The 26,737-nt window shown below is 38.4% G+C and overlaps 1 protein-coding gene across 4 annotated transcripts in view; it reads left to right on the top strand.

Annotated features, from left to right (window-relative positions):
- TBK1 (TANK binding kinase 1) overlaps nucleotides 1–26,737 on the top strand; it is a 50,178-nt gene that overhangs the window by 1,732 nt on the left and 21,709 nt on the right. For 2 of the 4 annotated variants that reach the window (XM_024256567.3, XM_054527355.2), the window contains exons 2-7: nucleotides 2,220–2,337; nucleotides 6,541–6,681; nucleotides 10,662–10,791; nucleotides 13,248–13,429; nucleotides 20,596–20,756; nucleotides 26,386–26,496. In XM_024256567.3, the coding sequence (XP_024112335.1) occupies nucleotides 2,251–2,337; nucleotides 6,541–6,681; nucleotides 10,662–10,791; nucleotides 13,248–13,429; nucleotides 20,596–20,756; nucleotides 26,386–26,496 (812 nt within the window). In that variant the 5' untranslated portion in view covers nucleotides 2,220–2,250. The remainder of the gene's footprint in view (nucleotides 1–2,219; nucleotides 2,338–6,540; nucleotides 6,682–10,661; nucleotides 10,792–13,247; nucleotides 13,430–20,595; nucleotides 20,757–26,385; nucleotides 26,497–26,737) is intronic. The other 2 variants (XM_024256568.3, XM_063712181.1) reach the window with 1 other exon arrangement.

Consider the following 26,737-nt stretch of genomic DNA (forward strand, 5'->3'; position numbering starts at 1 on the left):
GGGGATATTGGTGGTCATTAATTCATCACAGAATACCTAGTCTAGCATACTGCTTTTTGCTTTAACTTACTGTGGAGGGATATTAAAATCCATGTTTTAATGACAGTACAGCAGGTTTAAGGGGGCATAGTGGGACTAGTGTTTATGTTATGTTAGCATACATCAATTTTAGTCCAATGTGGAGCTTGGATACTTTGTATATCTTGATAGATCCATAGCTTTTCAGTATTAAAGACTTGATAATACAGGCTACTTGGTACGTTTATATATTTATACATGGAGGTTGGAGAAACTATCCTTAAATTAATTTCAGAAGAGTTCGTAACTTTTCAGGAATAATAATTTTTGCACCTTTCCTTTATGTTTGTCAGGTTCTGTGTAGATTGTGTAGATAACATTTTAGCTTATGGGAATATTATGCAATGGCAACATTTGTTTTCATTAGTGTTTCCCTGCTCTGAAGGAAACAAAGTACTTTTTTCTATATTTGTTATATTGTACATTATTACTTTTCTTTATTTTAAAACACCTTAAATTATGTCATAAATTAATCTTTCAAAACATTTGAAGGAGGTAAGTAACAGTATCACTCTCATTAACAAAGACAAAATTAGAAGAGAAATAGGTGTTGTTTTTGTTTGTTTTTGTTTCTTTTTGAGATGGAGTCTCGCTCTGTCACCCAGGCTGGAGTGCAGTGACGCGATCTCAGCTCACTGCAACCTCTGCCTCCCGGGTTCAAGCAATTCTTCTGCCTCAGCCTGCCGAGTAGCTGGGATTACAGGCATGCGCCACCTCGCCTGGCTAATTTTTTTGTATTTTTAGTAGAGACGGGGTTTCTCCATATTGGCCAGGCTGGTCTCCAACTCCTGACCTTGTGATCCGCCCGCCTCGGCCTCCCAGAGTGCTGGGATTACAGGCATGAGCCACTGTACCCGACTGAGAAATAGATGTTTCTTTCAGCCCTGTGATAAGTGAATTAAATTGAATGTATGTCATTGGTTAATGTTTTTTTTTTTCAAAGCTCATACAGCATTTTAGCCTTGAATATTGCTAGAAACTTAGATCTTTTTTTTTGAGACAGAGTCTCGGTCTGTCCCCCAGCCTGGAGTGCAGTGGCGCGATCTCGGCTCACTGCAAGCTCCGCCTCCCGGGTTCCCGCCATTCTCCTGCCTCAGCCTCCTGAGTAGCTGGGACTACAGGCGCCCGCCACCACGCCCGGCTAATTTTTTTGTATTTTTAGTAGAGACGGGGTTTCCCCATGTTAGCCAGGATGGTCTCGATCTTCTGACCTCGTGATCCGCCCGCCTCGGCCTCCCAAAGTGCTGAGATTACAGGCGTGAGACACCGCGCCCGGCCAGATTTTTTTTTCTTTTTTTTTTTTTTTGAGATGGAGCCTTACTCTGTCACCCAGGCTGGAATGGGGTGGCACGATCTCGGCTCACTGCAGCCTCTGCTTCCGGGTTCAAGTTATTCTCCTGTCGCAGCCTCCCGAGTAGCTGGGATACAGGCACTTGCCACCATGCCCAGCTAATTTTTGTATTTTTTGTGGAGACGGGGTTTTGCCATGTTAGCCAAGGTGGTCTCAAACTCCTGGCCTCAGGTGGTCTGCCTGCCTCGGCCTCCCAAAGTGCTGGGATTATAGGCGTGAGCCACTGCTCCCAGCTGAAACTTAGATTTTTTTTTTGTCATATTATTGTATTTTATTATAGTATGTGTAGTGTATACTAACTTACAGGGGAAAAATGTAAACAAAATGAAGGTCATGGGGAAAATGGCATCTTGCTTTAATCTGCAACTTAAAGGTACTCTTAATAATCCATTTATACCATTGTGTCAAATTTTAGTCATCCCTGCAGAATTTTAGACGAATGAAAACAGACAAGGTAACACCAAAGAGTTAAGCACAGAAAGTGATATTGATTAAAAAGTTGAAAGTAAAAATCTACATTGGCTAGAACTGAACATTCAGATCCGTCTCTCCAGAGGAAAATCTAACTTGAATCATAATGGTTCATATTTTGACTTGTTCATACCATATCAGTTAGCAACTTATGACTTGAAAATACTTTGAAACTTAAGATATTTATATTGAACTGTTTATACACTTTATGTCAGTAACAGATAATGGGTGATCTTACTTGAGACTAAAAACAGCTAACATTTGTTTCTTAGCTATGTTACTCCCTTAAAACATAGTTGCAAATTTTTTTTTCTCTTAGTATAACAAGAGGATTACCTGATCCAGCCAAGATGCAGAGCACTTCTAATCATCTGTGGCTTTTATCTGATATTTTAGGCCAAGGAGCTACTGCAAATGTCTTTCGTGGAAGACATAAGGTGGGTACAGAGAAAACTTTTGAAGACCTTTTATCACTGTATGTATTTTGTTCTAAGATGCATGTTGACACTAAAGTGTGTGACTTGGTGATTTTGATCCCTTTGAAGAAATTGTTTTAATGATTTTTGTGGTCATTTAAGGCATAGCTGTGTCAGGCAGTGAACATATCTACCCAGTGGTGGCACAGGTTAAGTGTTAGTGAGTGGAGGAAAACAGATTGGTTGAAAATGGACTGGGAAAGATTAGTGTTGTACCTTTTGATGCTTTCCCCAGCCCAACTCCCCAATGGTAGAGAGTGATTTCACTGACAGAAGTTCAGTGTAATGAGTTGAGGTAGCATTTGATGTGGTATTTTGGTTGGTAGGGAGGCAGATGTGTAGTGGGAGGGGAACTCACAGGTGTTTCTGATAGGCTCTGGTAAGGGTAAGTGCCCCCACTAAAACAGCATCCTACAAAGTAGATTGGAGTAAAATGAGATTCTCAACAAGGAGCCCAGGTTGAAAAGACCATATTTTGGTATAAGGTAATCAGAACCTGGTAGTGGAAGTGGGAATAAAATAAAAAGATTATTCCCAGAGGCACTTCAAGAACCAAAAAGGGGCCGGGCGCGGTGGCTCAAGCCTGTAATTGCAGCACTTTGGGAGGCCGAGGCAGGTGGATCACGAGGTCAGGAGATTGAGACCATCCTGGCTAACACGGTGAAACCCCGTCTCTACTAAAAATACAAAAAAAATTAGCCAGGCATGGTGGCGGGCACCTGTAGTCCCAGCTACTCGGGAGGCTGAGGCAGGAGAATGGCGTGAACCCAGGAGGCGGAGGCTGCAGTGAGCCAAGATAGCGCCACTGCACTCCAGCCTGGGTGACAGAGTGAGACTCCATTAAAAAAAAAAAAAAAAGGATTTTGTGTTAGATTCAATGTGGAGGATGAAATTAAAAATAGTTAAAATAATTTAAAATGAAGAAATTGAAGATAATTAAACTTTCTATTCTGGGAAAAAGCTGGAAAAATGGAGTCTATTCTGAGAAAGAAGCTGGAAAAATGGAGTACAAAGTTCATTTACAATACAAATAATAACGAATTTTTCAGTGCTATGAATTTGTTTTGAGCTAAATGATGTTTGGAGCTTCCTAAATCCTTATTTTCAGAAATAGGGCCCTAAATGTTTTAGTAGAGAGGAATTGCTTCCTCTTTTCCTGTATTCTTGAGACTACCAGTCAGTTCTGTCAGTGACGATGAGATAAGCGTACATGGGGGAGGGGATGTTTCCTCTGGGGAGAGAATATTGACTATAAACACCCTTTATGGCTCATAGAGAATGAATCAGAAGTACCATACAGACAACTTTCAGCTTTCCTCCCCCTGTATCTAGAATTATCCACAAGCTCTGGATTCTTATTCAGATTACTTGTGATCAATCCTGGGTACCCCGTCCTAGAAATTGCTTTTGTTTTATGCCGAGGAGAAAATGACTAGTGCCTCAGAATTTAGCATTGAGAACACATCTGATCATCTTATCTTCCTATAGTCCAAATTAACAAACTTTTAATAATCACTTGGTATGTGTCAGGCACTATGGCAGACCTAGTGAATATTGCTATAGCTAATGTGCAGTTAGGTATACTGCACATTAACTGGACACAGTTTCGAGTTTAGTAGCAAGATTGATTAGAAAGGAAGTAAATTGTAAGCTGATGGGATGAGAGATAGTCAATAGTGATAGAGACTGGATGAGACATATTGAAAGGACCTGGCACTAGAAGATACGTCACATATCCTGCTCCTCTTTCCTTGCTTAGATACTCAGTGTCCTTCATGTAAGTGACTACACATAGTATGCACTCTGTAAATGTTTGCTGAATGAAAGAATAAGTGAATGAATGAGGACTGATTAGACTACCCCAAGACAACCTAGAGTTCTCCAAAGGAAACAAATATGTACTTTACCCATTATAGTGTGGAAATCTAAAATGAGAATTTCAGAAGTATAAGAATTAATTAAAAGATTGTGAAGTCGAGCGTGGTGGCTCACACCTATAATCCCAGCACTTTCGGAGGCCAAGGCAGGTAGATTGCCTGTGTCCAGGAGTTTTGAGACCAGCCTGGGCAACATGGCAAAACCCTGTCTCTACTAAACACACACATACACACGAGAAAGATTGCCAAGGCCCAGTCTAGTATTTAGTCCCCAATAGTTTTCCTAGGGATGTGCTTTGAGAAACCATGTTTGTTCTTAATGACAGCAGTTTCAACTGTTTAGGACTATATCCTACAAAAAATCCTGCTTCCCTTTAGCTATTTAAAGGACTTTTACCATGATATTAGCCCTTTTATATTATTTCTTAGAATGACCAAATTCTTACATTTATTACTTGTTATTCAAAGTATATTATCTACTTAATCTCTTTTTTATTAAATTGCTTTTAGTTACTAATGTATGAGTGTGGGTGTGTGTATATGTGTGGGATTACCATGGTGAAGTTGAAGGGAAGAGACTTGAAGGATGTGTTGATCTGCACATATGGATATATACATATATACATATATATATATATATATATATGGATCTCTATTATTTGTATACACTTTGACTTAGTGAATAATAGATGACTGTGTATGTGAATAAAGGGAAAATGGTACGTTTCCACCTGTATCCCGATAATCTTGCAGGCATGATGTAGTCTATACAAGTTTGGAAAATAATGACCATGAGGTCAGTGGGTATATTGCAAAATTGCATTATTTTCCCTGCTTGCTCCTCTGTTAGGATTCTCCTAGTTTTAGACTGAGTTTGAGGCCTGTCTCAGCTTAAGAAAAATCACTCTGTTGGGTGATACATAGATTTGGCAGTGTCTTAACCCTTGCGGAACTAAGGGAAAAACAGTGAAACTATAGTTAAATTCTTCTCTTTTCATATGCGTGAAAATGGTCATTGGCTCTTTCATCTTTCATTTTCCTCTAGAAAGAATATATATCAATTTGTGTATTTTGCATGACCAGGGTGAGGGGAATCACATAGGATGATGAAGCAGTTAAATGGCCTTAAGGATCATGTGATTCTGGAGTGAGAGAGGAGGGTGATGGCTCTAAGTGGTGAATCTGAGGAAAGTATAAAGAGGGCTCCAAAGCAGGAACAGTACAGAGGTCCTGACAGAGAGCCATGAAATGTCTTTAGCCATGAAATGTGCTTGAACCCCAAGCTCAAAGAGAAAAGGATTTTCCTGCTTGCTTTAGGGAAGTTCAACCTTGGATAAATGGGGGAAAATGTAAGGCTAAACTCAAGACTGGCCACGAGGGAGAGGCCTGCTCATTAGAGTGACTGGAAGGAAGTGGGAGGGTCTGAAAGACAATCTTAAAGGAAGGTTAATAAGAAGAACATATGAATATGATGTTTACCTGAAATGTAAGCATGTGTTTTGAACCTCTAAGATTCCCTCCCAACTACAGCTGTGCTTTGTAATTTTGTGTGTGATCTAGGTCATGCAAGAGTGAGAGTGGGATGCTGTGGTACATCAGTAGAGAAGAAGAAATAAATGCCTTTACTCCTCTAGAGAGGGTCTATGAAGGAACAGCCTGCCCTGGTCATCTAGGTAGAGTTGCAGAAAGTAACCCAGGGCAGCAGGGGTAGAAACCAACCAGGAAGTCTACTTTAGCCTCGCTCTGCAACTCCTGCTTTCCCCACTCCCCTCCCCCACATTGTCCTAGCTACAAAATAATTCTGAAAAGTTAATTGTATAACTTTGATATTCTTAATAAAAATCTCATAGGTGGAATGTAGTGTTCAGTCTCTCTGTCCTGCTTTGATTAGTTTAAAATTATTAGGCCTTGGAGAAGCCCTTATGAGTTTCACTTTCTATTTCGTCTTTAAAAGATGATTTTGCTTTTGATACTGTTATGGCTTTTATCTTCTGATGTGTGACTATTTTTGCCCCTACTGTATCCTCATGAAAGCTTTATTTATAATATGAAAGAAAATATCCATTTCTGAATTCCAAAAGGTGTAATTTGAAAGAAATGTTGAGCAATTAATTGATTCATTTTAACTTTTTAGAAAAGTCAAGAATCCTCATACAGATTCCCTGTGCCTAAAAGATGCATGATGTTCTGTAAGAAAATAAGTTGTAATAGCGAGTTCTAATGCTACCTTTTAATCTCTTTTACAATATTATGAATAAATAAAACATTTATCTCTTTTTTTTTAAAGAAAACTGGTGATTTATTTGCTATCAAAGTATTTAATAACATAAGCTTCCTTCGTCCAGTGGATGTTCAAATGAGAGAATTTGAAGTGTTGAAAAAACTCAATCACAAAAATATTGTCAAATTATTTGCTATTGAAGAGGAGGTAAGTAGTAAAACTTTAATCTTATATTTATTGTAGTTATGAGTCAAGAGATAGAACCTAATATTAAAAAATGGATTTTTTTAAAAACTGTTGAAAATTAGGGTTTGTACAACCAAATACTTTATCCTAAAGGATTCTTGAAGAGATAGAACAATAGAAATAAAATATCATAAAAATGGAATCAGAAACAGTAGTGTAAGAAATAAAAGGGGGTGGCCGGGTACGGCTGGGTGCAGTGGCTCACACCTGTAATCCCAGCACTTTGGGAGACAGAGGCAGGCAGATCACGAGGTCAAGAGATTGAGACCAGCCTGGCCAATGTGGTGAAACCCCGTCTCTACTAAAAATACAAAAATTAGCTGGGCGTGGTGCTGCGCACCTGTAGTTCCAGCTACTTGGGAGGCTGAGACAGGAGAATTGCTTGAACCCAGGAGGCAGAGGTCACAGTGAGCTGAGATCGTGCCGCTGCACTCTAGCCTGGCAACAGAGTGAGACTCCATCTCAGAAAAAGAAAAAAAGGATCATTTGAGCTCAGGAGTTCAAGAACAGCCTGGGCAACATGGCAAAACCCTGTCTCTGTAAAAAATACGAAAATTCGCCGTGCATGGAGGTGTATGCCTGTGGTTCCAGCTACTCAGGAGGCTGAAGTGGGAGGATCACCTGAGCCTGAGAGGTCAAGGCTACGGTGAACCATGTTGTGCCACTGTACTCTAGCATGGGTGATGGAGTGAGACCCTGTCTCAAAAAAAAAAAAGAAAGAAGGAAATAAAAGGGTATTGAATATGGTTACCAGTATTATTACTAGAAAAAGAAAGGTAACAAGTTAAATCTAATAATTATAAAAAGAAAAAATCGAACTTTTAAAAAAATAAAAATTTTATATTTCGTGAATAAAAATTTCAAGAGTCCTACAGTTTAAGATATGAAGTCCAATTATAAAAGAATTGATTTTTTTAAGGGGAAATAGTGGAAGTAAGAATGTCATTAGGAAAAGTAATCTAGAAATAATGGAAATAGAAATTATTTTAATCCCTTTAAACATGAGCAATCAATAAAATCTTTGGGAAAAAATGTAGTTTATACTCTTTATCCGAGTGATTTTATTTTTAGTGATTATTTCTTAGAAAGTAATCAGAAATATAATTTTATGCATAAAGATGTTAATTGGCATCCTGACGGTTAAATAAGTTGAATAAATTAGAATGTGTGGCAGATAGTTACCAAGAATTAGCCAAACTCAAGGTTAAGAACATAGCCTTCCATACTGCCAAGTCTGCTCAAGACTTCTGATACCAATTGCAAAGGAGTTTGGCAAACTGCACAGAGAGAACAGTTCCCATAAGACTACCCTCACGTCATCCCAGCCAGCTACAAACGTGGGGATTACCCATGACACTCAGATTTGGTAATTTGCTGGAATGTAGAATGACTCACAAAACTAAGGAGAGTGCTATACTTATAATTACAGTTTTATTGTAGCAAAAAGATAGAAATTAGAACCAGCCAGAGGAAGAGACACAAAACGTGGAATGTGGGAGGGTTCCAATCTTGAAGCTTCTTTGTCCTGAGGGACACATTACTCTCTCAGCATTGATGTATGACAGTATGCATGAAGTATTGCCAATCAGGGAAGCTCACCCAAGCCTTTGGTGTCCAGGGTTTTTACTGAGGCTGGATCACTTATTGCCTGTATTGCTGACCTTTAGTCCCCAGCTCCTTCCAGAGGTTTGGGGTAATTCCTTTAGTCTCCATTTCCTCTGGAGGGTGGAACTGATACGGTGTGTTCTAAAGCCCGCATCCTAAATCATGCTGTTAGTCTCTCCAGTGGCCAAAGCCCCCAGAGGAACAAAGACAGAAGTCTTATTCTTTCAGATGGGACATTTTAGGGGCCAGAGATCACTTTCCAGTAGCCAAGGGCAAAGCCTGACTTCTCTTTGGGTAAAGTTAATTTTTTACCGCACAATAGTTAAGTGGTAATGAAAAGAGGTATTTACCAAAATTTTCATCTTCTTGGAACACCTTATATATGATGTTATGTGAGAAGAATCAGAATTAAAAATATATATGTAGTATGATTTTAATATATACAGTGTAATATGCAAACAGCATTATGTATCTATGACATTATTTCATCCATAGAAAAAAGACTGAAAGAAAATACGCCAAAATATTAATTCATTATCTCCAGGTAATGGAATTATGTATACTTCCCAAATTTTCAACAATCAACATACATTATCATTTAAAAGCAACAGTTTTTTTTTTTCTATTACAATTATTTCTCTCTCTTTTTTGAAATGACTGCCAGAGAGTAATTTAAAATATTTTATAAAAGTGTTTTGGAGATATGTGGAAAAAAATTATAAAAGAAACAAAGGATAAAAACTTGGAGATGAATAGTAGATTTTAAGACTCATTCACATTTTCAGATTCTGAAATTGGCATGCATCTTATAATCATTGTGTATATGTAATTTGATGGTATTTCTTTTTCCCTGTAATGCTGTTATTAAATTGATGAAGCATTATAATCAATGGTACATTAAAATTAAGGTTTAAAACAAATCAGCAGCTCAGATGCAAATGAGCAGACTGGAGCTTTGCTGCAAGAGGGACCACTCAGCTGTTCTGCTACCCATTTATTTTTAAGGATAGGACTCCATTCCTTGAAGTAACAGTAGTCATCATAAGAAAAATTTCATTTTAAGAGGTTAGAAGAGCTGTTGTCCTAAATGTACTGTTATACATAAGAAATTCAACACTGGTGTGGTGACTCACGCCTGTAATCCCAGCACTTTGGGAGGCCGAGGCGGGTGGATCACGAGGTCAGGGGATCGAGACCATCCTGGCTAACATGGTGAAACCCCGTCTCTACTAAAAATACAAAAAAATTAGCCGGGTGTGGTGGCACTCATCTGTAGTCCCAGCTATTTGGGAGGCTGAGGCAGGAGAATGGAGAGTGGTGTGAACCCGGGAGGCAGAGCTTCCAGTGAGCCGAGATCGCGCCACTGCACTCCAGCCTGGGTGACAAAGCAAGACTTTGTCTCACAAAAAAAAAAAAAGAAGGAAAGAAAGAAATTCAAGTGACTGGGTGTGGTAGCTCATACTTGCAATCCCAGCACTTTGGGAGGTTGAGGCAGGCAGATTGCTTGAGCCCAGAAGTTCGAGACTAGCCTGGGCAACGTAGTGAGACCCCGTCTCTACAAAATAATAGAAAAATTAGCCAGGCATGGTGGAGCATGCCCGTAATCCCAGCTACTTGGGAGCTGAGGCAGGAGAATCACTTGAACCTTGGAGGTGGAGGTTGCAGTGAACCAAGATCGTACCATTGCACTCCAGTCTGGGTGACAGAGCAAGACTCTGTCTCAAAAAAAAAAAAAAGATAATTTTAACAAAACCATTGTAACATTGTACCAATGATTTTGTAGTTCAGATTTAGCTACTGATTACTGTGATTTGTCTTCAAAAACAAATCCAACTTCTTCACCTAATAGGAATTTGGAAAATGTTGGTTATTTTTTTTTTTTTTTTGAGATGGAGTCTCGCTCTGTCACCAGGCTGGACTGCAGTAGTGCGATCTCGGCTCACTGCAACTTCCGCCTCCCGGGTTCAAGTGATTCTCCTGCCTCAGTCTCCTGAGTAGCTGGGACTAGAGGCATGTACCACCACACTCAGCTAATTTTTGTATTTTTAGTAGAGACCGGGTTTCAGCATGTTGGCCAGGATAGTCTCAATCTCTTGACCTCGTGATCCGCCCACCTCAGCCTCCCAAAGTGCTGGGATTACAGGCATGAGCCACCACGCCCAGCCAGAAGATGTTAATTCTTATATGTGTATGGTCAACAGATACTGAATCTCAGGTGAAGCAAACTGCCTTCATCATTGTAGCAAATCCTACATTTAAATGAAATCAGATAAGTACTGGCATATAATCAAAATTTATTTTTTATGTTGATTCCTAATCAATGATTTTTTTTTCAGACAACAACAAGACATAAAGTACTTATTATGGAATTTTGTCCATGTGGGAGTTTATACACTGTTTTAGAAGAACCTTCTAATGCCTATGGACTACCAGAATCTGAATTCTTAATTGTTTTGCGAGATGTGGGTATGTTTGTTTATTTATATGATTTCATGTATATATAAAATTTAATAACAGAATTTTTAAAAAATATCTTCCATTCAAAACTGAAGACCTTTATGCAATGCTTCATTAGATATGACACCAAAAGCACAAATACCAGAAATAAATGTATAAATTGGACTTCATCAGCATTAAACATTTTTGTGCCTCAGAGGACATCAGGTAAGTGAAAAGACAGCCCATAGAATGAGAAAAAAATGTTTGTAAATCATACACTGACAAGGAATTTTTGTCCAGACAACTCAACAATAAAAAGCCAAATAACCCAGTTTAAAAATGGGCAAAGGATTCGCGTAGATATTTCTCCAAAGAAGATACACAAGTGGCTAACAAATACATTAAAAAAAGCTCAACATTAATTAATTAATAACCAACATCATTGGTTATTAGGGAAATGCTCATCAAAACCACAATGAAATACCACTTTATACCAATGAAAATGACTAATATCAAAAAGACAAACAGGGCCAACCATGGTGGCTCACGCCTGTAATCCCAGCACTTTGGGAAGTGGAGGCCGGCAGATTACTTGAGTCCAGGAGTTCAAGATCAGCCTGAGCAACATAGTGAGCCCCTGTTTCTACAAAAAATAAAATAAAAAATAGCCAAGCATGGTGGCATGCACTTGTAGTCCCAGCTACTCAGGAGGCTGTGGTGGGAGGATCACTTGAGCCCAGGAGATTGAGGCTGCTGTGAGCCTTGATTGAGCTCAGCCTGGGCAACAAAGCAAGACTATCTCAAAAAAAAAAACAGCAACAACAAGCGTTGGCAAGAATATGGAGAATTTGGAACCCTCATACATTGCTGGTGGGATTGTAAAATGATACAGCCATTCTGGAAAACAGTCTAGGAGTTCCTCAAAAAGTTAAATATATAATTATTTAACTTTTGACCAAATGACCCAGCAATTCCACTGCTACATATATACCCCAAAGAATTAACATATCCATATAAAAACTTGTACTCCAGTGTACTTAGCAGCATTATTCATAATAGCAAAAAAAAAAAAAGGAAAACAGCCCAAATGTCCATCAACTGATGAATAGATAAACAAAAATGTGGTATGTCCATACAATGGAATATTGTTTGTTTACAAAAAGATATGAAGTAGTTATATATGCTACAACATGGATGAACTTGAAAACATTATGCTAAGTGAAAGAAGCCAGACACAAAGGCTGCAATATTATATGATTTCCATTTATATGAAATGTCGAGAATAGGCAAATCCATAGAGACAGAAAACAGATTAGTGATTGCTGGGGGATCAGGAGAAGATGGAGTTGGGTATGAGTTGTCTTTTTGGTGTGACAAAAGTATTCTGAAATCAGTGGTGATGGTTGTATAACTCTGTGACCAAACTAAAAATGACTGAATTGTACACTTTAAACAGATGAATGTTATGTGTGAATTATATCTCAGTGAACCTATTTTTTAAAAAAATTACTGCAATCAAAGGAAATAACATCTTAAGAGAAATGAATTAAATATTTGAGGAATGGGAAGAAGTCAAGTGATAAAGAAGGTAAAAGGTTGGTGGGAATTCTTGAACTTGACACTGGAAGCAGAGTGATTATTTAGGTGAGGATACGATGAGAGAGAAACAATATTACTAGTATGCTACAGCCTGTTTAATCAAATAGAAATTATAGATATGATGTCTTCCTAAGTGTATTGGTAGTCCTGAGTTTTAATAATTATACATTGATACCCCTAAACCTTTTACATATTTTGAATTTGAACATTCATCTATCAGCCCTCAAGCAAATGTATAAAGTTATCACTGAGTGACACTGCCTGTGAGTTAGACAAAATAGCTTAATTTCAGCAAAGTAGACAACTTTGCCCTTAAGAAAAAAGAAAAGAAAAAATGGGCTTTTTGGAATAGTGCCAAGCATGTGAGAATACATTTTTATGGAAACAAGTTTGACACTTTGCTGTTTTTCTGTTTCTTTTTTGCTGTTTTACATATTGAGTCCAGTTTACTTTTAGGGAATTTTTTTCCCAAGATAAAGAAATGTAAAACTCTGGTGAAAGATTGATATCTTTTTTTGGGAATCTTTATTATTTTTATGTTTAAACAGATCACCCATATATATATAACCAAAGTAATTCAAGAAATCATATGCTTAAGACTGTTTTGTTACATTTTCCTGGTAGTACTTAAGAGACACTGGTTTCTTCCTTAGACCACATTAATTTTTATCATTCTAAAACTTCTTGTAACTAAAACATAAGATCTTTTATATATATATATATATATATATATATATATAATCTATTCTTTGAGTAAAATTACTTTGAACCAAATTATGGAAAAATTTATATTAAGTTTGGGTAACAATATCAATGAATTTGAGACATGCACACATACACGTAAATGTCTGCATTATGACTTCTTTTGTTTTATATTGTTGAAGTGGGTGGAATGAATCATCTACGAGAGAATGGTATAGTGCACCGTGATATCAAGCCAGGAAATATCATGCGTGTTATAGGGGAAGATGGACAGTCTGTGTACAAACTCACAGATTTTGGTGCAGCTAGAGAATTAGAAGATGATGAGCAGTTTGTTTCTCTGTATGGCACAGAAGAATATTTGGTAAGTCATGCATCACTAATATTTTCATTTAAAGAAGCTTGATATATTGTAATTATAATTGGGTAATTGGTCAGCCAATTAGCTATAAAATGTCATTTTTATGACAAAAATTAAATATTCTATTCTAATGAATATGTGCAACATGGGAATTAGGTACTCGCTTCCAAGGGTGCTGTTATTTTTCTGTTAAAAATTCTTGGAAGTTTTGTAGCACCCTTAAATTCTTTAGTTTTACTGATGCTATGGATCTAAATTAAAAGGGTCTGTTTTTTGATGAGCAGTCAATATATTACAAGCTTGTTATAATACTGTTTTTTATATATTCATTATATTTATGAAACAGATAATTCTATCTGGGGGAGTTGGTTATTGAATGATGAAAAGGACCATTGTTAGAAACACACACACACACAAAATGCCCCTGAGAAGATCTAACTTGAAATTTTAGAAAGCTAGAAAAGCTCTGTAGTTGAAAAAGTTTATGTAGGTTTTTGTAAAGTCAGTAAATATTTGAAACACTTAAGAAAATATACTTAAAAGTAAATACTTTTAACATGTAATCAGGAAGTTTAATATATATAGCTCACTGATTATTCATGGCTCTGGGTTTTGTCTTAAAAGTCATAGAATCAATGACTTTTTTGCATTTGGATTGTGCTGTTGTAATTTTATAAGATGAAAGATATCTACCACGCCCTGTGGCTTTATTCAGATATTCTAAGTCTGGCATGAACTAAATGTCTTAAATTGTTATCCTAACAATTGATAACCCCAAATTGATCTGTAGATATATGTGATGATCTTTTAGATAAGAGTATCTAACTAAGAATGGGTCAGACACAGTGGCTCATGCCTATAATTCCAACACTTTGGGAGGCCGAGGATTGCCTCCTCGGCAGTCAGAGGATTGCTTGAGCCCAGGAGTTCAAGACCAGTCTGGGCACAATGACAAGACCCCATCTCTGCAAAAAATTACAAAATTAGCCAGGCATGGTGGTGCACGCCTGTACACTCAGCTACTCTGGAGGCTGAGGCAGAAGGATCCCTTGAGCCCAGGAATTTGAGGCAGCAGTAAGCTATGATTGCACCACTGCAGGCTGGCCTGGGCTATAAAGCAAGACTCTGTCTCTTAATTTTTTTTAAAAAGGTACCTGGCCCGGGCATGGTGGCTCATGCCTGTAATCCCAGCACTTTGGGAGGTTGAGGTGGGCAGATCACAAGTTCGGGAGTTTGAGACCAGCCTGAGCAACATGGTGAAACCCCATCTCTATTAAAAATATAAAAATTAGCTGGGTGTGGTGGCGTGTGCCTGTAATCTCAGCTACTTTGGGAGGTTGAGGCAGAATTGTTTGAACCTGGGAGGTGGAGGTTTCAGTGAGCCGAGATCGTGCCACTGCACTGTAGCCTGGGTGACAGAGCGAGACTCCGTCTCAGAAAAAAAAAAAAAAAAAAAAAAGGACCTAAAAATGGATTTTATTCATTCATTGCACAAATATTTATGAAGTGCCTACTATATACCAGATACTGTTCTAGGTGCTCAGACTTCTATGGTGAACTAGATACACAGTATTCCTGCTCTTATGGAGCCCACATTCTGGTAGGGAAAAAAGACAATTAACAAGTAAGTAAAGTAAATTCAGATCATTAAAGTGTAGCAAAGACAATAAATTAAGGTAATAAGATAAAGAGTGACTAGCAGGAGAAAGATAGCCTGGGAAAGCCTCCTTTGAGGACTAAATGAACTGACACTGAAATGATAAAAAGAAGCAAGCCAGGCACACCGTTCTGACTGCTGTTCTGTGGCCATTCCCTGGCCCTGTGAAAGCTACCTCACCCTGCAGAAAAGAAACTCAACTACCGGTCCTCATACTCCTCAGCAGTTCCCTCCATCTCTGCTTGCTGTGTACTACTGAACCCTGCTGCATCAGTCTAGCCTCCTCTCCCCTACAACCTGTGTTGTTGAGGGCCCAGGATGCCTATGGGGTCCTCTGGCTGGCTGAGTTGTGACGTATGAGCTGCTTTGTGATACAGTGAACTCCCTGTCATTGTGGATCTGGAGAATGTGTCATAGAACCTGGATAGCAGAGGGAGGTACAGTTGTAATGAATTCACCTTCAAGCTTCCTGAGACTCTTGGCTGGAACAGAGACAGGACTCAGACGTTTCTGGCGAGTGGAATCAGGCTTCATATCCTGAATTCTCCACATGAATGTAAGCTCCACAAAAGTAGGGACTTTCATCTTAGCCTGCCGAGAACACCAAGCAGAATTAGACAAGAAGAAATCACCTCCTTCCTGCTCCTTTCTCCGTCCTACATGACATTTGTGCTTTTGCTATTATCCTTTTGTCTCTTCCTGGGCCTCAACATGTTACTGAATCAACGCACATCTTCATTCTCATTTCTCTGTTGGTGGTCTTCTCAATTATATTTGGCTAGACCATGCTTTCTGCTTCTAGAAGCAACACTGCTGAATTCACACCAGAGCTTTGGTACAAGGCAGCTTCCTGATTCCTTCACTTTCCCCAGTTCAGACATTCCCCTTGTCTTTTCTCTTAGAGCAGTAAGCCTCCAATAAATAGCTCAAGGCCATGTTCTCCCAGACTGCCTCCTTTCCAGTGGCAAGCTCAAGCCCGTGTCCTTCAAATTCAATTATTAGATAAGACAACTTGTTCAAAAATTCAGTTTCTCTCTCTCTTTCTCTTTCTCTCACCCAGTACTTTTTTTTTTTTCCCAACCCCACTTTCTGTAAGAACAGCCTATTTCTAAAAGCTAGTTCACCAGCCCCAGCTCCTTGTCTCTGGAGCCCACACCTGTCATAGCCAAAGCCATAGTAGGTGAGTGCTCAGGACACTGCCATTCCCAGGAGGGCACTGCTTGCCAAGGTTTACTGCTCTAAGAATGTACTTGGGCTTCAGTCTGGTTCCATCAGGCCCAGAGAAAACAGCAGCTGTAAAGGCCTGGAGACAAGAATGACCTCAGAAGTTGGAGAAACAGAAAAGATGGCAGTTTTACTGGAATTTAGTGAGTAAAGAGGCGAGTGGAAAGAGTTAGAATTGAAGAAGTGATCAGGGGGCTAGCCAGATCAGACAGGCTAGTAGTTTAAACCCTGTCAGACCAATACCCCCTTTTTATAATAAATATTTTGCAGTGTTCCCTTCAGTATCTTGAAATTCCTAGATAATATTATAAACCTGCATACCTAATTAAAATAGCATATCTTAATAATGTAAAGGAAAATATTTTATAATAAAATAATAGATATTTAATATGTAAAAATTTAGAAACAGCTTCATGAGCAAACAAATTAAGTAGTCATTTATGCTTGCACCTATATGTAATACCACTTTGAATACAAGTGCAGTGATAACTCATGTTGTATTAGTGAATCACATCACAAATGGTAGTATTGTTATTGACATGATTTTCCAAAGTAGTGAACAATTTTTGGTAAAGTTTCTAACTAAACAAAGTAAATTTAAATACAGTTACATTCTTGGAAAAGCTGTGCAAAAATACTTTGTTATGTATAAAATGGAGTTCGAAATAGATTTCTCACTTGCACAAGTATCTAGCAGAATATTCCAAAGTCATTCAGGCTATATATAGGAGGATCATTTTTCAGAACTATCACATATACTGCAGTATGTCCTTCAGTGTCGGGTCTCCACCTTTTCCAGTCATGATAATCACCGTAACAAGCAAACAGCAGTCCTGTACCAGCCTTTATGAGGTTGCTCCCCCAATACCAACTATTAATCTTTCATGTAACCTCCTGGAAACACAGTTTAGCTTTTGCCTCTAAGACTTTTAACAGGAAGAGCAAAACATTAAATAAATTAACTCCAAGTCTGTGCTGTACTCTAGGCTGAAATTTAACTCCAATCTATTTATTTCCTATTTCAGAATGGGAAATATTCAAATACAGTGCACCAGAAGTTATAAAATGAGATAAATAATAGTCTAAGGCTCAGCAGCCTAGCTATATTCTACATTTAATTAGAAACTTCCCTCGTTTTGAAGCTCCCAGGAACTGCAACCCAGATGTCAAATTCTCTCTCTTTTGTATGTTAAAGTCCAAAGAAAACATTCTTTTACTGTTTTTTGTTTTTGTTGTTGTTATTGTGACGGAGTCTCAATCTGTCGCCCAGGCTGGAGTGCAGTGGCATAATCTCAGCTCACTCAAGCTCCGCCTCCCAGGTTCAGGTGATTCTTATGTGCCAGCCTCCTAGATACCTGGGGTTACAGGTGCACACCACCACACCTAGCTAATATTTTTGTGTGTGTATATATATATATACACGTATATTTTTGAGACAGAGTCTCATTCTGTTGCCCAGGCTGGAGTGTAATGGTGCCATCCCAGCTCACTGCAACCTCTACCTCCTGGATTCAAGCAATTCTCCTGCCTCAGCTTCCCAAGTAGCTGGGATTACAGGCGTGTGCCACTACACCCAGCTAATTTTTGTATTTTTAGTAGAGATGAGGTTTCACCATGTTGGCCAGGCTAGTCTCAAACTCCTGACCTCAAGCGATCCACCCACCTTGGCCTCCCAAAGTGCTGGGATTACAGGATGTGAGCCACCACACCCTGTCTCTTCTACTGTTTTTAATATGATGGATATCATCTCAGTAATATAATCCTGAAAACCTTGGAGTAGCTTTATCCTTATGCTCTTCTTCCAGATGTAATAGCCCAGGCCCAGTAACACCAAGCCAGTAGCACATCAGGAGAGAACCACTGGGCACAAACGTATCAGACCAGCATGTGTCAAGCCACCCCAAGTTAATCACTCCCAGGGAATAGCTTCCAGCTGTACCAATTAGGCAGTATATTATTGCACCTTGTGAGGTGGTCCGTCTTTGTCTCCTTCTGGAATCACTGTGTCTCCTCTTCCCAGGAGGCTTTATATTCCAGAAGGCATCACACATATCCAGGTACTCTTGTCCTCGTCACAACACCATTTATACACTAAGTACCAGCTGCTAGGTCAAAGATTTGGCAATCACTTCTTTGGACAATAATCACTTTATGTGCTGTGCTATAGAACCAGCAAAGCCACTGAGATCCCATATATCTAGTAGGCGTATGTTTGGACACTCACGTCAATACCGAGGTCTTATACTTGTCTGCATTCTGATTTCTTATTAAAATGTATTTCTCAAAAGAGTCTTTTTCTCACCCCCATCTCCAGCGCCCCCCCGCCACCCCGACCCCCAGAAATCAGAGATTGTGATCCTTTGGGAGTAAGAGTCACAGATTGCATCATTTAGAAGCCCCTCCCAGCAGCATTTCCTACGCTGGTTCCCAGTTCCCTGGGCCGTAGCTAAATCCTACAATGTCATAAGGAATTGTTTTGGTTTGGGATCACTTAGATGGTAACTCTACTTTGGTCCATACGTACACTTTTTAAGATTTATCTTCCAAAAATCTTCAAGTTGCCAGTGTATAACTTTCATGAAGGCAGATGGGAGGAGGCCATGCTGTGTGTGACCACTGGTTATTCTCTGCAGAACAAAATGTCCATCAGAATATGTTAGGTTCTGTAAGCTCCTAAACAATTTCTTAGAAGCTCCATCTGTTCTCAGTGACTATGGTATAGTGCAGTGTCCAATCTTTTGGCTTCCCTGGGCTATACTGGAAGAATTGTCTTGGGCCACATATAAAATATGATAGATTGTCTTGGGCCACACATAAAATAATGATAGCTGATGAGCTATTTAAAAAAATCACGAAAAACCTCAATGTTTTAAGAAAGTTTATGAATTTGTGTTGGGCCACATTCAAAGCTGTCCTGGGCTACATGTGGCCCACAGGCTGCGGGTTGGACAAGCTTGGTGTAGTGTCTCCTATGTGTAAGGACGTGTGTTTGATGTCAGTAGATCCCCAGTGAACCCAGTCAAGTTAGTCCTCTGAATTGATTCTAGAGAATTTAATTTCATTAAATTAAATGCACTTACCCTGACAGATTGTATTTGAGGGATAAGGCAAAGAAATTAAGGCTGCCTGATAGGTTTTGGGTGTGAGCAGCTAGATATGTGGTGGTATTGTTTACTTAAAGTTTAGGAGGAAACAAGTTTAAGTGGGAAGACCAAGAGTCAATTTTGGATATGTTAAGTTTGAGCTGCCTTTTAGACATCGAGAGAACAGTAGGATATATGAATCTGAAGCTCAGGGCCCAAGGTAGGTTTGGAAGTTAAAGCATACATATGATATTTAATACATTAGGTCTGAATGGGAGATGAGGGAGTAAGGCAGTTATAATAAGCATGGACAGCTGTACTGAGAAGTTTTGCTGTGGTGGGAAGCAGAGAATTGGGTAATTGTTGAAAGGAGTTTTGTGGTCAATTTAGAGATCTTTTAAAATGGGAGATATTAAAGCATGTTTGTAAGCAGAAAGTAATGAATCAGAACAGAGGGAAACATTGCTGCATTAAATAAGTGGGATAATTACAAGAATTGATTTCTGGAATTGGCAAGATGATATGATGGGCTCTACAGCACAGATGGAAAAGTTGGCCATGTATAGGCGCAGTTCCACTGTGACTGGAAAGTAGGCCTGGAAAATGGACACAGATTGGCCAGGTGCAGTGGCTCATGCCTGTAATCCCAGTACTTTGAAAGGCCAAGGCTCTTAAGGTCCTCAAGGATCACTTGAGGTCAGGAGTTCAAGACCAGCCTGGCCAACAGGGTGAAACCCTGTCTCTACTAAAAATACAAAAATTAGCTAGGCATCATGGCAAGCACTTGTAGTCCCAGCTACTCAGGAGGCTGAGGCAGGAGAATCGCTCGAACCCGGGAAGCAGAGGTTGCAGTGAGCCGAGATCAAGCCACTGCACTCCACCCCATCTCAAAAAAAAGAGAAAAAAAGAAAACGGACACAGATTCAGGTAGGTTGTATTTGGTAAAGGGCTTAAGGGAGTGCTGGTCTGATTCCTTCCATTTCCACATTAAATTATGAAGCAGGGTCATCAAAATTGAGGATCAAAGGAGGTGGTGGTGGAGGTTTGAGGAGGGAGGGGAATATGTGAAATAGTCTTTTCAGATTGGGAAAGTGAAGTTATTAGGAAAACAAAATAGAATTTCTAAGCATTATTGAGTATCCATTTGTTTGTATAATGAAATGGGTCACAAGTTCATAGATTTTTTCTTTTTTTTTTTATCTTAGCACCCTGATATGTATGAGAGAGCAGTGCTAAGAAAAGATCATCAGAAGAAATATGGAGCAACAGTTGATCTTTGGAGCATTGGGGTAACATTTTACCATGCAGCTACTGGATCACTGCCATTTAGACCCTTTGAAGGGCCTCGTAGGAATAAAGAAGTGATGTAAGTGGTTTCCCGATCTAAAATCAGAGAAGCATTTAAAAAATGATTTCTATCTTGGTTCATCTTATTGTTAGTGGTTTATGCTAATGAAAATTGGTTTAACAATTATTTCTGATATTTTAAGCTACCTGGTTTTTAAAAAGAATGCAGCCTTATAAAAGTATGCATAATTTTACATTTAAGATATTTATGTTTAAATATCTTATATACACAGTATAAATGGTATTCAGTCTTTGGCCCATCATTAAAAATGTACTGCTTTCTAGACTTTATTTCAGCACACTGTTTATTTCACTCTGCATACTTGTCAGCACTTTTCTCCCATACAACCAAAAAAAAATACATAGTTCTGTGGAGTATTATAATCATTACCAGCTCTAAAACAAACATCAGTCTTACCCTAAAGTGAACTGATTCCTTTTACCATTTAAAAAATAACATTTTGGGCCAGGCACGGTGGCTCACGCCTGTAATCCCAACACTTTGGGAGGCTGAGGGAGGAGGATAGCTTGAGCCCAGGAGTTCCAAGACTAGCCTGAGCAACAGTGAGACCCTGTCTCTACAAAAAAATACATACATTAGCCAGCGGTGGTGGTATGCTCCCATAGTCCCAGCTACTCAGGAGGCTGAGGTGGTAGGATCACCTGATCCCGGGAGATTGAGGCTGCTGTGAACTGTGATTGCACCACGGCACTCCAGCCTGGGTGACAGAGTGAGACCCTGTCTCTAAATAAATAAATGAAAGAAAATTAAAAATAACATTTTGGCAGTAATGTAACATTAAACTTTTTTTTCCAGTGTTGCAGATTTGGGCCAGACACTTGATATATTTTACTAGTATAATGTATATACATTTATGTATTGTCACAATTTTTTTTTAATTTCCGTTTTTATTTTAGATTCAGAGGGTATGTGTGAAGGTTTAGTTAAAAGGGTATATTGTGTAGTGCTGAGGTTTGGGCTTTTATTGATCCTATCACCCAGATAGTGAACATGGTACTGAATAAGAAGTGTTCGGCCCTTGTCTCCCTCCCTCCCTACTTTTGGAGTCCTCAGTGTCTGTTGTTTCCATCTTTGTGTCCATCTTTGATGCATTAAATAAGTGGGATAATTACAAGAATTGATTTCTGGAATTGGCGAGACAATATGATGGGCTCCACAGCACAGATGGAAAAGTTGTGAACGCAAGATTTAGCTCTCACTTTTAAGTGAGAACATAACAGTATTTGGTTTTTTGTTTCTGCATTAGTTCACTTAGGATAAAGGTCTCCAGCTGCGTCCATGTTGCTGCAAAGGATATGATTTCATTCTTTTTTATGGCTGCATAGTATTCTACAGTGTATATGTACCACAGTTTTGTTATCCAATCTGCCATTGATGGGAACCTAGATTGATTCTATGTGTTTGCTATTGTGAATACTGCTGGGATAAACATACAAGCGCATGTGTCTTTTTAGGTAGGATGATTTATTTTTCTTTGGTTATATACCCAGCAATGGGATTGCTGGGTCAAATGATAGTTCCATTTTTAGTTATTTGAGAACTCCAAGCTGCTTTTCATAGGGGCTGAACTAATTTGCATTCCCACCAATAGTGTATAATTATTCCCTTTTCTCCACAACCTCACCAGCATCTGTTACTTTTTGTTATTTTTTTATAGCCATTCTGACTGGCGTGAGATGGTATCTCATTGCAGTTTTGATTTGCATCTCTTTGATGATTAGTGGTTTTTTCATGTTTGTTGGCAGCTTGCATAGTCTTTTTTTTTTTTTTTTTTTTTTTTTTGAGACGGAGTCTCGCTCTGTCGCCCAGGCTGGAGTGCAATGGTGGGATCTCAGCTCACTGCAAGCTCCGCCTCCCGGGTTCACACCATTCTCCTGCCTCAGCCTCCCGAGTAGCTGGGACTACAGGCACCCGCCACCATGCCCAGCTAATTTTTTGTATTTTTTAGTAGAGACGGGGTTTCACCATGTTAGCCAGGATGGTCTCGGTCTCCTGACCTCATGATCCACCCACCTCGGCCTCCCAAAGTGCTAGGATTACAAGCGTGAGCCACCACACCCGGCGCATAGTCTTCTTTTGAGGGGAGTGTGTTCATGTCCTTAGCTCACTTTTTATTGGGATTGTTTGTTTTTTTCTTGTTGATTAGTTTAAGTTCCTTCTAGATTCTGGATGTTAGTCCTTTGTCAAATGCATAGTTTACAAATAATTTCTCCCATTCTCTAGGTTGTCTGTTTATTCTGTTGAGAGTTCTTTTTGCTGTGCCAAAGCTCTTTAGTTTAATTAAGTCTCATTTGTCTATTTTTTATTTTGTTGCATTTGATTTTGGGGTCTTCATCATGAATTATTTGCCTAAGACAATGTATGGAAGAGTATGTCCTATATTTTCTTCTAGAATGTTTGTAGTTTGAGGTCTTACATTTAAGTCTTTAATTCATCTTGAGTTAATTTTTGTATATGGTAAGAGGTAGGGGTCTAGTTTTATTCTGCATATGGTTAGCTAGTTTTCCCAGCACCATTTATTGAATAGGGTATCCTTTCCCCATTGTTTATTTTTGTCAACTTTGTCAAAGATATGTTGGTTGTAGATGTGCAGCTTTATTTTAGGAGTCTCTATTCTGTTCCATCAGTCTGTGTATCTGTTTTTGTACCAGTACCATGCTGTTTTGGTTACCGTAGCTCTGCAGTATAGTTTGAAGTCAGGTAATATGATGCCTTCAGCGTTGTTCTTTTTGCTTAAGATTGCCTTGGCTATTCAGGCACTGTTTTTGTTCCATATGAATTTAGAATAGTTTTTTCTAATTCTGTGAAAAATAGCATTGATAATTTGATAAGAATAGCATTGATTCTGTAGATTGCTCTGCATAGTATGGATATTTTAATGATATTGATTCTTCCAACCCATGCTCATGGAATGCTTTTCCATTTGTTGTGTCATTTATGATTTCTTTCAGCAGTATTAGTTCTTGTAGTGATCTTTCAACTCCTCAGTTAAGTGTATTCCTAGGTATTTTTGTGTCTGTTTGTGGCTATGGTAAATGGGATTGTGTTCTTGATAGTCTCAGCTTTATCTGTGTATAGAAATGCTACTGATTGTTGTACACTTATTTTGTGTCCTGAGATTTGGCTGAAATTATTTATCAGGTCTCGGAGTCTTTTGGCAAAATCTTTAGGGTTTTCTAGGTTTAGAATCATATTGTCCGTGAAGAGAGATAATTTGACCACCTCTTTTCCTATTTGAATGCCTTTTATTTTTGTCTTGCCTGAAATGCTCTGGCTGAGACTTCTAGTACTATGTTGAGTAGGAGTGGTGAGAGTGGGCATCCTTGTCTTGTCTCAGTTCTTAAGGGAATTGCCCATTCAGAATGATGTTGGCTATTGGTTTGTCATAGATAGCTCTTATTATTTTGAGATATGTTCCTTCTGTGCCTAGTTTGTTGAGATGTATTGCCATGAGTATTATGAAATAATTACTGTGTATAAAGTCATTTTTTGTAAGCCAAGGAAGAGATGGATTTCTAGATGTGAAATTAATTATAAAAATAATCCATAATTGACCACACTTCTTTCTATTTTAAAAGACATTAGTGAATAATCTTGTTTCATGAGAAGGCCAGACCACATACACATAAAACTATGACGTGAAGAATATTGAGTTTAGTGAATGGATAACAACCACCGACAACCTAACCTGTCCAGCCATTCTTTTAGGTCTTAACATATTTCTCAGACCTTTATATATTTGGCCCTACCTTTTGTTTTGTTTTGTTTTTTTGAGACAGTCTCACTCTATTGCCCAGGCAGGAGTGCAGTGGCCTGATCGCAGCTCACTGCAACCTGTACCTCCCAGGTTCAAGCAATTCTCCAGCCTCAGCCTCCCGAACAGCTGGGATTACAGGCACCCACCACCATGCCCGGCTAATTTTTGTATTTTTAGTAGAGATGGGTTTCACCACGTTGCCCAGGCTGGTCTTGAACTCCTGGCCTCAAGTGATCTGCCCCCCACCTTGGTCTCCCAAAGTGCTGGCATTACAGGCATGAGCTACCACGCCCAGCCTTGGCCCTATCTTTTATGAAGCAAACATGACTTAAAGTAATAATCACAACTATAAAAATATAATTATCTACTCTCTTCTCAAAAAATTGAGGGAGAAGCATGTTTTTCCTTTTGTTGGTTGGAGGAAGTAAAACAAATTCAGATGGTACAATGACTTTTTCTATAACTTGGGTATTTAAATGTTTTCCAGCAAGGACGGTGTACATGTTTATGGGAAGAAGACACCTATTTAACTGTACTGATGATTTTGGCATAGCATCCTATTAATGAAATCTCATTGCCCTTTTAATGAAATCCTGTTAATGAAATCTCATTGCCCTTTTAATGAAATCTCTTCATTAACAAAACTGATAATTTGTGTTTTTCTCATTACACATAAATTGTGCCTAACAGTTAATCATACTTTTCTCATCATAGATAGTATCAGCATTTAAAGCAATGTCAGCATTTCTTGCTGCCCTAAAAATGCTGCTCCCTAATAAAGGAAACATGTGACTCATAAGCAGCTAGGAATACCTGATGATTTTATCTGACACCCTTGTGGGCAGATATACCATTAGAAGAATTTTATTTTATTAGCACAGAAACTCAACTTTTTATGAACATTGATGCTAAAAAATGTTCAGAGGTGATAGAAGTACTCAGTAATAATAATTGTTTTACTTTACTAATGAAAGATGTATTCATCCAACATTATAGTAGTGCTGATTCCTCAGCATCTCATTTGCATGTTATGAATGTACTTATATGTGGATCTTATCAAAATTAAACTTTTTTAAAACTTGTAAGCATTCCCTTAAGACTTTTGCCATTTATTCTATTCACTTCTCTTTTGCATTAATCCCACACATGTGCACTTACTTCTTAGATAGTTCTCACATGAACACACCTTATTTTTCACATTAATTTCCTCTTTGAAAAATCTCTTAAGGCAGAAATCCTGGCTGCCACTGCTGAGGAAGCAGCAAATGGTCTAAATCAGTTGTGGTGATTTGTTCTGTTTTTTAAAAAAATAATTGATTTGCTCAAAGCACATTTACTTTAATGTTAAACAAATGTGCTTTTTTCCAAAATGTGCAAATGTGTGTTTTCCAATGTGCAAAGAATCTGATACCGTGCTCTGTATAGTATAGTTTTATCTTTTCTGTTTTAAATAATGCTGTTCATTCTGCAGAAACTTTAGTTGTGCCTTTGGATAATATGGGTAAGAGGGATTATATGCTTTTTCATGGTCTAGAGACATTCTGTGACATAACTTATTTTGTGTTTGCTCGGTTTTTTCAGATGGAAAAATTAATATTTTTGTTAACATCAAGATGCTGTTATAAAGCACTGTGAGATCTCAAATGAAAATTAATTATGGTATATATAAATAACCGTACAACCACTATTGTACTTCAGTCAGTCAGATTCAAAGTATTTTGATTGTTTTATGGATCCTGTGAGCATCAATCACAAAGTTTCATCTAGTAGATAATTGTAGGTGCAATTGAGGAAATACTTTTGCAAAGCCCATTAATAAGTCATGCAAAAATGAACTGCTTATTTTATTCTGCTTTTGTTCCTCCCAAGGTATAAAATAATTACAGGAAAGCCTTCTGGTGCAATATCTGGAGTACAGAAAGCAGAAAATGGACCAATTGACTGGAGTGGAGACATGCCTGTTTCTTGCAGTCTTTCTCGGTAAGTATGGTATACCTAATTCTCATCTTTTGCACTTTGGTGTTTGAAATCTTTGTTGCCTAAAACCACAGATACTCAAATACTGAAGTGTAGTTTGATTTTATTTTAATTAGATATTGTCAAAGCATATGCTTTGATAAATGATTTTTGTCTTTGTGGTGGTAAAAATATTTATTCTCTACTATATGAATAATTTCCCCAGATCTTCATTAGGACACAGGGCATACATTTTTGAGACTGG

Source organism: Pongo abelii, chromosome 10 (genome assembly GCF_028885655.2).
Source record: "Pongo abelii isolate AG06213 chromosome 10, NHGRI_mPonAbe1-v2.0_pri, whole genome shotgun sequence".
Classification (NCBI taxonomy): domain Eukaryota; kingdom Metazoa; phylum Chordata; class Mammalia; order Primates; family Hominidae; genus Pongo; species Pongo abelii.